The following is a 14,257-nucleotide window of genomic DNA, read 5'->3' as shown; positions in this document are numbered from 1 at the left end:
AGACCATAAGGGCCATCGAGTCCAACCCCCTGCCAAGCAGGAAACACCATTGGAAACATTGCTCCGTGTCCGCTTCTCTGGAGCAGCAGAAAACAACCTTTCTCCCTCCTCTATGTGACATCCTTTTATATATTTGAACATGGCTATCATATCACCCCTTAACCTCCTCTTCTCCAGGCTAAACATGCGCAGCTCCCTTAGCCGTTCCTCATAAGGCATCGTTTCCAGGCCTTTGACCATTTTGGTTGCCCTCCTCTGGACACGTTCCAGTTTGTCAGTGTCCTTCTTGAACTGTGGTGCCCAGAACTGGACACAGTACTCCAGGTGAGGTCTGACCAGAGCAGAATACAGTGGCACTATTACTTCCCTTGATCTAGATGCTATACTCCTATAAGTTGCTTGAACCAATGTTATGATTCAGTACTAGGCAGATTCCTGGGCTCCTATGTGGGGATAAATCTACACACATGAACTTTTAGATACATGGAAGTGAAATACTAAAATGAGCACCTGTCTTTATAAACCACATGGGAAGCTGCCTTATAGTCAATCAGACTACTGGTCCATCTAACTCGGTATTGTTAACACTAGCTGGCAGCATTCAGGGCTTCAGAACAGAGGCTCTTGCAATCCTAACCTGAAGATACCAGGGATCGAACCTGCAACCTTCTGCTGCCCTAGCACCAAGCTACGGAGGGGGAATGTCCAAAGTCCCTTTCAACCACTCTGCAAGACCAATGTATTGTGTGCAATTCTTGCAACAGCTTTCCCAGGGTACAAGTCCCAGGCAAGAACAAGAGGGCGAACAGCTTTGTGATTCAAGAAACCTTTCTGGCACAGGAGTAAGCTCCACTTCAACACAAGACAGACACTTTCTGACCACTGAGGATCATACCCCAGATGATCTGCAGAAACGCAACACCTTTCTTCTAAAAGCACAAGCCTCTTGTGGAAAGAACAGCTTGTGCCGGCATCTCCAGATGGTTGTGCAGAAACAAACACAAACTGACATCTTTGCAAGGCAGAAACATGGGTCCGTCCGTCCGTCCTACCCCCACCAATGAAATGCACAGACATGCCCCAGCTCTGTGCACATCTGTCTCCCTGCCTCCCACACCTAGCTGCCAGCCCATCCCCGTGGAGTTGCCTTATGTGCACCACCCTGCTTTCCTCGAAGCCACTTCTCTCCCCACTAGCACCCTTCTATCCCGGGGGTCTCTGGCTGGCTCCAAACGGAAGTGAATTACGTCTCCGTCAAGTCTATTGACCTCAGCTAGAGGGGTCAGGGAGGATTACGAGGAAAGTATTTAATCAAGTTTATGGAAAGGCCTCAGCCGGCAGAAGGAGGCTGAAAGCCTCTTGGAGGGGCAGAGAAGCATCAAGGGACATCTCTCAAGCCTACCCTTGATCCAAGCCTGGCTTTTTGCAGCCCATTTAAGCGACTAGAGAGACAGTTCTGTTTGCAAGTCCAGCCAAATATGACAGGGCGTCTGGGGGTGTTTCGTATCTCAGAGGCCAACTGACCAGTGCTTAGGGTGTCGCCACCAGCAACTGAAGTGGACATGGCTTCTTTAGCAGCTGTGTCCAAGAGAGGATTTAGGTGGGTATACCTTGCGTGACACAGCTGCGGCTGCCCAAACTCCCCTCTTTGACCTGACTATTAAAGATGCAGGAGGATCTTCAGCATCTGGTGGCTGAACAAGGGGGGGTAGAGAGAGAGAGGAGCACTCTCTGTAGTAAATGCCTTTCAGTCTACACCTCAGAAGCACCCCCCTCCCATCTTCCTTAAAAGCAGAAGGGGGTGCGATGGAACACGCATTGCTGAAGGGGAGATCCTACTCAGCAGCAACAAAGTCGCACCATCTTAACAGTAGTGGAGAGAAATCAAAGCCAAAACAAGGAGACGCGAAAAGGGAAATCAACAGCAGCTGGAGAAGGCTTGGCTCCCTCACAAGAACACTTCCTCAACCCTCCATAGAGACAGGGTTGGGCGTGCGTTCCCTGTATCCATCCTTCTCACTGTAGCTTTGGCAACCCAATAAAACAGAGAAAAGAAGTTTATCTCTCTTATTACGGTGCCCCTGAATGCTTAGCAACACCCACACATAAAAGCTTGCACACCCCATTACTACTGAAGTTATTTGTCCCCCTCTCTTCTACCCACCCCAAATATCCACCATTTGCTTTACACAGAACGGCGGCAGCTTTTGAGAAGGTTTTTGGAAGGAAAGGCAGCGACCCAGAAGGAAAGGGGGGATATAATTCTGGCCATTTCTCAGCCCTTGCTTTCCCCGTCTCCCTCCCCTAACAACCCTTTCCTCTTCCACTTAGTAACCGCAGAAGTTTGTCCGCTGAAGTTTCTCATCCCTTCCGCCTCTTAAAGAAGATCCCATCCAGAAGAGAAGGAAGAAGACCAATGGGCGTCTCGAGAGCTTGCTCAAATTGACAACTCGATCACATGCCTTTTTTAAACATTTGTTTGCATCGTACCGGCGCTGATCTCTATCGGAGAAACGCGACGGGGGTAGGGGAGGCTCGGAGAATGGGAGAGTAAGAGAGAGAGCCTCACACGCTCCGGAATCACGACTAATCCAAACGCACAAGCAAATTAAGCCATCAACACACAAGCCACAAATTGCGCACCCGGCGCGGCTCCGCCAGCAGCTGCGAGAATCGGATCGATAATCTATTTTGCAAAACCGGGAAGGGGGGGGGGGTTGAAGAGAATAAGAAGAAAAAGGGGGAGAGAAAGCATCTGTGGGAAAGGAGGGGGTGGTCTTCCAAACATCCCTGCTTCTTCTCCCTTGCAGCAGAAGGAAGCCAGCCAAGGGGAGGCGAGAACCAGAATTCGAACCCGCGGTGCAAAAATCTGAAGTCGTCTCCTTACCTTGGAAGAAGAACAGCGAGGCCATCCCGGCCAAGACCGCCCAAAAGAGAGGGGTGTGCATTTTCGCCAGAAGTCCAGTCATGCTCGGGGACCGAGGTTTTGTAAGAGCTATCGCGCTCCGGGCTTGTCGATTTCAGCTGCTTCTTTTCCCCCCCTCCCCTGTCCGATCCCCTCTTGAGCTTGCGGAGAGAGACAGACAGACCAGAGCTTGCTTCTGCGACGATGATTATTACGGACGGAATGGAGAGGCGCAGGGGAGAGAAAGCCACACAATCCAGCGCCTGCCTGCCTGCTTGCTTGCAGCCCAAAGCGGAGCGAGAGCGAGACTCCTTCCCAATAATTATCTCCACTCGTGGTCTGGCACCGAGACCCGCTCCAAGATAGGGGATTGCGGACAGCCCTCCTACGCGGCGCACTCATTGGTTCGCATCCAGGGATTGACAAAGCGGCAGCCCCGCAACCTCGCGCGCCGCTGCCAGGAGTGTTAAAGAGCCCACGAGGCGCGCGCGCGGGGTGCGGGGGCTGGGCGTTTGATTGAGAGCGGCGGCGGCAGCAGCAGCAGCAGCCGGAGTGACTCCGAATCAAGGAGACTCCGGAATGGTCGCCAGACAGATTTGATTTTTGGATTTGATTTATTTATTGCAAGTCTGTAACTCTTATCCTCCATACAATGTATGGGATCAGTCCTGGCTTGCTCCCAACTTGCTTTGGGGTCCAGACGTACACTAAGTGGAGAGGGTGGTTGTTCAGTGGCAAAGCATCTGTTTTGAGTTCAGAAGGTCCTTGGTATATTCTGCAAGGCCTGGGATTGCACCACCCGTCTTGAAACCCAGGAGAGCAGCTGCCTGCCCGTGTAGACAATACTGAACTAGAGGGGCCCATGGTCTTGACTTCCTATAAGCGCCTGTGGCTCCTGCTTTTTTTTTTAATCTATCACTGCTGGTGTAAACGATCACCATGCTAATTTTATATTCACTCTGCCTGAGTTGCCATTAGCCATAATATATTTTAAGCATTGTTTTGGCCTCTGGCCTCATTGCTTTCTAATCCCTTACCACCATATATTAATCTATATCTTGAAACAGAGGGTTGCATTCCATGCATCTGATGAAGTGGGCCCAACTTGTCCACAAATGCAAAAAGGGGGGATGTTAGCAGGTGTTGCTTGTCTCCTTAAACACTGGTTTGTTTATATGTAATGCTCAAAGCAACCCCAGGTTTCAAAAGCAGTTAACTTCCTTTGGAGTCAACACAAATAGAACCAGGCTGTACAGCTGCTGACTTTTGCAGACATTAATCAGGTGAAGCTTCCACCATCCTTTTGTCTCCTGGTCAAAGCTCTCTTAAAGGCACAGCAGTGGGGCCATTTCTTTTTAATTTTATTTTTTAAGGCTGTAAGACACCCTGATTTAGGATAAACCATGCTGCAGTCAAGGGGCATTAAAGAGAGTGGCCACCTGATTGTACAATATTAAAACGCATTTGTATATTCTAATCTAAACTTGATTTTCTTAAAAAACCACAGTAATCAACAAATTACCATACAGATGCCAAGTTTTTCAAGAAAAACCCTCCTCCTTTAACCACCGTATCCATCTAGCTACTCAATGCAAAACAAAATAGTTGAGTCTTGAAAACCCTCTAGCAGGAACAACTCACCTTTAACCCTCCAGCTGTTAATGGGCTACAACTCCCATCGCCCCTAAACATTGGCCATGCTAGTTGATGGGGCTGATGGGAGTTGGAGTCCCACAACAATACCTAAGGAGGGGAAATCCCTGCCCTTTCGTATGCACAAGGAACACAGGATTTCTGAGAGTAAGGGGCAGTAACATTGCTTGTGGGGGTACAGAGGCGGTTGCCCCGGACTCAAAATTGTTAGTGGTGGGGAGGTGGGATTAAATATCTAGCATGCTTTTAAAATCAAGCATCTCCCACCACCTCATCAAGGTGCTTTCCAGAGTGGCTGGATGCTTGTTACACCTGCCTGCTAAAAAAATACATGAAATTTCCGCATCTGCCCAGCTATTACTGGTGCACAAGCCTCAACCGTTTTTGCATCTGGCCATCCAAGCACCAAGAATTAATACAGGGCTAAGACAGCCGACTATGGGGAGACAGGGTTCCTGTGAGCCACAGTAGTATTCATCAAATGCTATTTTAGCACTTTCCCTGTCACTACAGTTTATTTATTCTGGTCATTTATAAAGCACTAATCGTATGAAATATCATAGCAGCCTACAGGTAAAAATTCAATAAAACAGAGCAAACACGGCTTCCATTAAAAACATCAAAATGCTGTTGTCGCCATACAGGCAATGAGAGGTTCACCTATCTGGAAAAACCTGCAAGAAACGAAAGCTTTTAAGCATCCAAGAATACTTACAGACTGTCAGAGCCTGTAATCTCAGATGGTAATGTGCTTCACGAGGCTGGTGCTATTGCTCTAAAGGGCCTGGACCAGGTTGCAGGAGAATGAGTCTGTAGTGAATGGAATACAAAAAAGCTCTGCAGCTGACCACAGAAATCAGGCATCCCTTCCATTTCAAGAGTAGCTACCTGATGAATATCTGGCTGAGATGCAGCTGCTATGGACACCGAGAAGTCATGCTATGGGGGACAAGGACCCTAACCCACCTCATGACTTAGCTTAGGACTGGGAAATTTGTGGTCTCCTATCATCCCTGGTCACTGGTCATGTTGGCTGAGGTTGGTTGGAGATTGAATCCAACCACATTTGGAGAGCTGCAGGTTCCCCAGCCCTGGTTTAGGAAAGTCTCTGTCTCTCTCTTTTTTGGGCAGGGGGGCAGAATAGATAGAAAGATGGTGTCATGGGAATACAGGAAGCTGCCTTATTGACAGATCGTTGGTCCATTTAGCTCAAGACTGGCAGCAGCTTTCTAAGGTTTCAGAAAGGCACGCTCCCAGCCCTACAAGGGAAGGAATTTAGGACCATCTGCAAGCAAATTGGATGCTCTCCCACTAAGGTAAAAACCCTTCTCCTTCACAGAATCATAAAACTGAAGAGCTGGAAGGGACCCTAAGAATCAGAGAATATTCAGCTGTCTCATATGGGATCAAATGTGCAACCTTAGCATTATCAGCATCCTGCACTAACCAGCTGAGCAATCCAGGCATGGTGCTGCTGGTATAGATTGCCCTCAGTGATGTATGATCCATCAGCTGAAGACCAACAGCATTTTGGATCAGGGTTCTGACTCTGTCCCCTCACCGCTAAGCTTAGTGCACTGCCAACTTTGGTGAGCGCTAAAACAACCATGGTACAAGCACCATGGGAAATGAGCAATTTCCCGTTATCTGCAGGTTTAAAACCAGCAAAGTCCTATCATGTAAACAATACACCTAGGAAAGCTAAAATCAGCCGACAAGTGTATGTAGTTCCTCCTGTATCAGATGGGGAGAGCAAGGCTCGCTAAAGGAATATGAATGAACAGAAGGCATAAGATAACAGGGGATTGCTTTATTTTGTGCCCTCTTGCCTAGATCTGCTGCTCCTCTGCAACATATAAATGACATCCATTTGGGAACCTAATAAGATAGGAGAAAGGGCTATCGTTTCTTCCTGAAATTTAGCACTCAGAGATCAAGAACAGCTCGTGATATCCTCAGTCACTGCTTCTGTATGATGCCCAAATGGAGAGATATGGGTGTTGGGTCAGTTTATATAGTCAGCAGGAGCTTGTGGCTGTTTGTTTCCTGGACTGTATCATTTTATCCTGCCTCAAGCATGCCCAAGGAGGGATAGGTTCTACAGCAGAGTTGAGAAGCAGGCCAAAGCCTGGGCAAATAGAGAGCAACAGTGCAGGCAGGTGCAAAAGCAGTCCAAATGTTGCTCAGAAGGCATTCCAAACACAAGACTGTGTTGGTGTAAGCAAGAACACCCAGTGTTCAGCTGAAGCTCCTTAGAGGCTTCTGGAAGATGTCCTTCTCATGTGAGGAAGGCCCTACTCATGAGGAATCCTTTTTGTACTTACTTTGCCAAACCTTTATTAGGCAGTACAAGTACAGGCTATCATAAAACATCCACACACACACACACACACACACACACACAAATAAACAGCCATGTAAAATATGTGATAACAAGGATTTTCACTTGAATTTCTTTCTGCTAATAGTGCCGTTCGCCACTCTAAGAGATACCGTTGACAAGAACCTCAGCCACCCTTGCAGTTACTTCTGGGTTAATGTCAAGACAGATAGAATCTGATAATTTAATTGTCTTGTTGTCTGCAAACAGGCACACCTCCCGAGCGTGAGGGTCCTGGCCTGCCTTTTAAGTCACCATTATGTCCAGTGGTTCAGGGGTGGTTGTGACTCCTCAAGAGGAGGAGCTCCCCTCTTTCACTGAGGTACCCCTGATAGCCTCCCCTAAGTTCCCTGGCTTCTCCTTGATAATTGGCATGGACCACTCCGGGATGCCACTGGTTTTTTTGGGGGGGCTCCAGATCCTCCTTGCAGGAGGCATCCTCTAGCAGGGGCATGGCACACTTGGGAATGCAGGTAAGAGGCTTGTATTTGTGAATACACCCCATGAAAAAGAATGTAATGGACCCAAAGGTCCAAAATAGTAGGAGGGGGATTCTCAAGCACCTGGCAGGATGGTCTGGATTAAATTTAATGGTTCACAAGTTGTGTAAGTCTGAAGCACTTGACTTTGTTTTGATTAGGGCTGATTTGCTTTTTAAAAAAATACTCGCCATGTCCTGCAAAAAACAATCATTTATTTATTTTTATGCTGCCTTTTCAAAGTTCAAAGGATGTGCAAGGTGGCTGACAACCTATAAAATTACAGAACTACAAACCTAACAAAACTAGTCATAAACAATAAACAAAACATCAAAAAATATGCAACCAAATTGAAAAATGTCCACATAAATCATAAGATCCATATGTAAAATTAACATCAATTACAGCAACAACATCCACCCTCCAAGAAAAACTCCCAGACAACATTCCAGCTCTGCCTGCCTGTTCATTTATATTGTCTTCCCTTGCTCTCAATTGGGTTCACTTTCCTGCAGTGATGTCACCACATAGGCAGATCTGATTGGCTATGTAGCATTGTAACCTCATACCCTTGACTGTATGATCCCCGGTTGGCCAGGACCAAACTGTGACTAACTCTGAGAAGCATTTCATATATTTTCATTTGCCCTCATTTCCCCATTTTTATTATTATTATCAGGCAGTGGAACTGGAAGGGTTCCCCACTTCCCCAAGTGATGAAAAGTTCAGGAGCGGCGCTGCAGGGTTTAATTTCTTTAGGATGTGATCACTTGAGAGCGAACTGTGGTGTCTTTGTAATATTTCTTTTATTTGAGAGCATACATGCAAAACACAGTGAAAACAAATAACAGGCAGAACAATCAAAGCACAATTGCTAATTCTGCTTCAGATCCCCCAAAGCAACAATATGGTCCCCCACAGACTCTTCAGTCTGCTTCCTATCCAGCAAATCTAGTGAAGCACTCAGCAAATTCTGCCTCTGTGTTCAAATCCAAGGCTACAAATGTTCTCTCTGTCACTCCTAAATAGGATGGGTGTCACATCCTCAGGGCAGGAGAGAGATTCATGCATGTTAAAGACCATGTGCATCATTTCTTATGCTTGTCTAACTTTCTTTCAGTTAGGCTTACTCCCAAATAAATATGCTTTAAAACTCCATCCACTGGCGGAGGAAGAGGGGGGCAGGGGGAGCACACCGCCCCCAGCACCACGATGCTGGTGGGGTGCCATCGTGGCTGCCCCTGCCCCTGTCTGCTCTCAGCCCTCCCCCCCCCCCCCCGGTGCCAGAGCATAAAGCTCCACCTCTGCATCCATCCATAAATTTGTCCACCAAAATGGAGGCTTGCTTCCATATGTGGTGAGACTGCCTACGCACTGATCCATTTTGGAAGAAGGTTTTTGAAGAAGCCAGTGCAATAACAAATCAGTAGATTACACCAAACCTCCAAAATGCCACTATTTTTCCATGTTGAGTGAAGAAAACCTTGGTCTATTGTAGAAAGGTTTACTTATATTTATTTTATATAACACTATCTTCCCTCAAACAAAGCTGCCCAGGTTATGAGATCTCTGCGGGAGGCCCTTGTCTCAGTTCCACCCCACCCCTCACCACGACCACCACAGGCTTGGTAGATCTTCTCAGTGGCTGCTCCCAGACTTTGGAACTCCCTCCCTAAAGAAGTTAGATTGGCTCCCTCCTTGTTGTCCTTCCTCTGGCAGGTGAAAACACACACATACACATAGTTTTAATTCTATCAATGTTTAATTGCTTTTTAATTATAGTTGTTCCTCTATGGTTTTAGCTGCTCATATCTTTATACATAGGCCACCTTGAGTCCTTTTCAGGGAAAAAGGTAAAGGTTAAGGTACCCCTGACTGTTAGGTCCAGTTGCTGACGACTCTGGGGTTGCGGCGCTCATCTCGCTCTATAGGCCGAGGGAGCTGGTGTTTGTCTGCAGACAGCTTCTGGGTCATGTGGCCAGCATGACTAAGCTGCTTCTGGTGAACTAGAGCAGCGCACAGAAACGCTGTTTACCTTCCCACCGGAGCAGTACCTATTTATCTACTTGCACTTTGACGTGCTTTCAAACTGCTAGGTTGGCAAGAGCAGGGACCGAGCAACGGGAGCTCACTCCGTCATGGGATTTGAACCACCGACCTTCTGATCGGCAAGCCCAAGGCTCTGTGGTTTAGACCACAGCGCCACCCACGTCCCTTTCAGGGAAAAAGGTGAGTTATAAATAAATATGTACTAATAATGATAATTTGGGGTGTTGAAAATATTTGGAAAGGCCTTTTTTCTATTATGTTTTAAACTTAACGCCAACAACTATGGATTGTTGCTCTGATGGATTTACTGACTGCATGAAGCCATATATAAATACTAATCAAAATGATAGCCTTGATATGGACTGGTATAGATTTATGATATCTTCTGCAATGAAGGAACATAATTACAAACTGCCTGCTACACAGAGATCACTCCGAAAAGATAATCTGGATTAACAAATCTTTTATATAAACAATGTTTTCATATCGGAAACAAAGAACTCACAACTCATGAACTTTGCCTCAGTGGGATTTGAGTGTTATTTATGTATTGTTATATTTGTTTTATACAAAACCAATAAAACATATATTGTACATTTATATATACAATGAGACTGATTCATTCTGATTGAGACAGCAGTTTTACGACATCATCCCATTCACTATGCTGTCCTGAATGGTCTAGGACCATGCCTATGACTAATCCAGAGAGAGGGAGAAGAAAAACCCAGCAACAAGGGCACACATCAGTGCCAAACAAGATGATGTGGGTGGCAGAATGGCGAATAATTGTATGTTTTGAGGAAATGTTTCTACAGCTCCAAAACAGCTTTTTTTAAAAAGAAAAAAACAAAAGCAAAATATATAAATGGAAACTGGAGAGCACAGCTTTAGTCTTGTTTTTATTTTTCTGTTAGTATGGCTGTTGAGCACCATCGTTTATCTATTGCTGTGACCCAACCTGTGCATTTTCTGCCCTTTGACTGCAATGCAGTGCCCACTAGGCCTGGTAGCCAGTGCCCATGTGGCAGCTACAAGCTAAAGAAGAAGAAGACATCCTTTGTCCCAAAGAGCAGGAATGATCTGTAACAATGCACAGGTTGCTCGCAGCCTCTTTTCCTAAGGTTCTGTGTTGTGTATTGCTAATTTGCCCAGCCCTCTTTCTAAGCACGTAATGTTGCCTGCTGTCCCGGAACAGTTCTTTTGGAGCCTTCCGCTCGTGGCTTTGTGGAACATCAACTTTTCATGTTGAACAGCAGGTGGTGTTCAACAGAACACCTCACAGTAAATGCCTAATATCTGTTCCGCACGTACAGACCTGTGTGCCTTTGCTGATAGGAATGTGCAGATTGAAGGGCTGCATCCAGGAGATATGGAGGCACCAGAGAGAAGGAGTTTATGACAAATATTGTCACATGTGCCTCATCCTGGTTTGCAGCAACAGCAGATGCAAAACCAGCAAGGTATCTCAGAATCACAGTACAGCCATAACCACACATAGAACTTAATGTAGTTTGGTAGCTTACTCAGAGTAAGGAAAAGATCTTCCTTCCTTCCTTCCTTCCTTCCTTCCTTCCTTCCTTCCTTCCTTCCTTCCTTTTCAGCTCCTCAAGCTCCTTTCACTTCTCCTGAACTGACCACTCCCTCCAGGACACCTCCGCAGGGCCCATGACTCTGTGTGTGTGTGTGTGAGAGAGAGAGAGAGAGAGAGACAGAGAGAGTGAGAGCGCAAATGTGTATGTGTATGTGTGTGTGTGTGTGTGTGTGTGTGAGAGAGAGAGAGAGAGAGAGAGAGAGAGAGAGAGAGAGAGAGCAAACCAGTGGTGTAGCATGGGGGCACAGGGGTGGTTGCCCTGGGCACAAAATTATTAGGGGCACAAACTTTCAACGCCCAGTGCCACCTCAGTAGAGCTGCATGCTTCCTTCGCTGGCTTCATTGAAAACGGCTTCTCCATATGAACCAGGAAGTGACCTTTCCATAGAATGGAATTATTCTTCTTATCGCTGCAGCTGTGGTTTCCTAGGTGATGTAGATGCCGTTAGGTAGTTGAATACACAGGCCCGGGCACTGGCAACCCACGCTATGCCACTGCCCCAAACCTGTCTATCTGGCCCTCAGCTATCTTCCTGAACCATACCCCACCCCCCAGGAACACCCCTTTCCCCCAGGCCCCACCTCTCACCTTCCCTGCTTTGCATCCTCCTTGTGTGTTTCTGCCTTGCTGGAAGGTGTCCTTGAACTCTGATAATGCTTTTTGCTTACTTGGACGGAGGCTAGAAAGTGATGTGTGACTAAATCAGCATTTGTTGCTCCACCCACATTCTGGCTCTGCCCACTGCAGCATGTGGCCTCCTAGGAGGTTGCCTAGAAGGGCAGGTAGCCCTTGGGTTGAAAAAGAATTTCCCCACCTCAGTCACAGATAGCCTTAAAAGGCATGAAGGCACATATCCATCATTTATAATGTTTTTGTTGGTTATCATTCTGGAAGCTGGCTGGTCCTTTCCGTTTTGCATGCAGAAGATTCCAGCCAAGCAGAAGCTCATCTACCTCAATTAACAGCAAGGCAAGCAGAAGCTGGCAAGCGCCAGGCATAGATTTTCAGTGCAGAAATTCTCAATCAAAGCAGCTGCCCTGCTGGTGAGGGATGTCTCTTAACTGCTAGCACCTGGGGAAGTTTGCAGCCTCCGTTTCAGCATCACCTCGGCTCACTCATTGTGGCACCTTCCCACTCAGAGCAGCCAGTCAGTGTTCAAAGGATGCTCCCTAGTGATGGAATGTGTTCAAAATCTAAATAACAAATGCATGATAAAAAGAGGCGATTTGCAGCTCCGTACTCCAAGCTCACACAGTCTTCATCCCAATGAAACCACGGCAACTGCATTAGCTCATGGTCATTCCCATTTGGTTGCAGGGAAGCCGAGAATCAAGACACTTGCTGCAATTGCTAGAAGAGTTGTGGGTCTCTGAGGTCCAGTGTCTGGAGCCGGCCCTACCATTAGACAGAGTGTGACAAGCAGCCAATGTTGGGGGAAGTGGGAAATCGTAGTGGTTTGCTGGAGAATCCTACACCCCTGAAGCTTGCTTGTTGCTATCAGGGACAGGGAAAGAATAATAGAATTGCAGAGTTGGAAGGGACCAGAAGAGTCATCTAGTCCAACCTCTTGCAATGCAGGAATCTTCTTGCTTGACATGGTGCTTGAACCCACAACCCTGAGATTAAGAGTCTCATGTTCTACCAACTGAACTATCCAGGAAGCTCAGGTTGTCCTGGGTTCAGCATTGGAGGAAGATTGATGTGTGAGTCCAGTGGGCTTTGATATGTGGATGGTGCTGTCTATCAGCATGGGGCAGCAAAATATCTTAGACCAACTGCTTGCTCATTTGCTTTCCAGAGCTGGATCCTGGTGGTAGGTGCTCCCATGCGGAGGTCCCTCAGAGATGGTTTAGTGGGGAATGGCCAGCTGAAGCAGTAAAAAAAATGTAAGCCGACCAGCTGCAGACAACTGGCCACACCCATCCAAGTTTTGCTGGTCTGTTAGCATGTATCATTTAGCTAGTTCATAAAATGTATATACTGCTTGGCTATATATATATATATATATATATATATATATATATATCCCCTCAACAACCTAAAAGTGGTTTAGAAAAAGAATAAAACAAAATTATCAGTTAAAAGCAATGGTTTTAAACACTTTGAAAATAAGTAAAAACAATGATAGGCTAAAAACAGATAAAAACACATGCCAATGTTCCATATGTCTAGACACAACTTGCTTAAACAAAAATGCTCAAAGCAGGTGCCAAAAAGATAACACTGAAGTACCCTGATTTCAGTAGGAAGGGAGTACCAAGTTTGGGTGCTGCCACACTAAACAGTGCAAAATAGGTATTATGTGCAACCTGTAACAGTGCCCAGTTCCTTAGATGGAAGTTGTTGAGTGGTCATATACAGGGTAAGGTGATGTCACAGATAAACTGGTCCCAAGCTGTTAAGGGATTTATATACTAGCAATAACACATTGAACTAATAGAACATCCATGTTAGTCTCAGTTAATAGGAGGCTTGCTAGAAATATTTTTAGGGGTAAGGGAGAGCATAGCAGGTCAGATGTCCTCCTTCAGTACATATTGGAAAGCATATTAGCTTTTCTCCTGATGGTGGACATCTTGACTTGCAGGAGTTTGTGTCTGTGGCCTTCCAGAAAGCAACTTCCACCTACCCCAGCCAGCATGGTCAGGAATGATGGAAGTGGCAGTCCAATGATATCTGGAGGGCCACAGGTCTCCCATTCCTGGTGTAAATGTTGTGAGTGCCAGGGTGGTATAGAGCAGGGTTTCCCAAGCTTGGGTCTCCAGCTGTTTTTGGACTACAGTTCCCATCATCCCTGACCACTGGTCCTGCTAGCTAGGCATGATGGGAGTTGTAGTCCAGTTGGAGAACCAAGTTTGGGAAACCCTGGACTAAAGCGTTGGACTATGATCTGGCTTCAAATCCCTATGCAGCCACAAAACTTACCAGGTAGCGATGGGCCCACCTCTGCATTCTTGCTTCCAAGGGGTTGAACTAGATGACCTCAGGGTACCTTCCAAGTCTACAATTCTGTGATTCACTGTCTCCCAGCCTAAGCTACCTCCCAGGGTTGCTCTGAGGATAAAATGGTGAGGTGGGAAACCACGTCCTCCACCCTTGAGCTCCTTTGAGGAACGGTGGGATATAAATGCAACAAAGATAGATGGGTTAGATGTTTAGGCGTGTGCAAGATCTCAGATTCAAATGCACAGAGCAT

The 14,257-nt window shown here is 46.5% G+C and overlaps 1 protein-coding gene across 1 annotated transcript in view; it reads right to left on the bottom strand.

Annotated features, from left to right (window-relative positions):
- The window catches only part of NTM (neurotrimin), an 813,345-nt gene extending 809,983 nt beyond the window's left edge, over positions 1-3,362 (bottom strand). Inside the window, exon 1 of the mRNA XM_053367507.1 lies at positions 2,888-3,362. Within this exon, the coding sequence (XP_053223482.1) occupies positions 2,888-2,969 (82 nt within the window). The 5' untranslated portion in view covers positions 2,970-3,362. The remainder of the gene's footprint in view (positions 1-2,887) is intronic.
- Positions 3,363-14,257: the final 10,895 nt, after the last annotated feature.

The sequence above is a fragment of the Podarcis raffonei genome, chromosome 15 (genome assembly GCF_027172205.1).
Source record: "Podarcis raffonei isolate rPodRaf1 chromosome 15, rPodRaf1.pri, whole genome shotgun sequence".
Lineage (NCBI taxonomy): Eukaryota > Metazoa > Chordata > Lepidosauria > Squamata > Lacertidae > Podarcis > Podarcis raffonei.
Note: the sequence above shows the minus strand (reverse complement) of the source record. Positions and strands in the feature narration are given on the sequence as shown.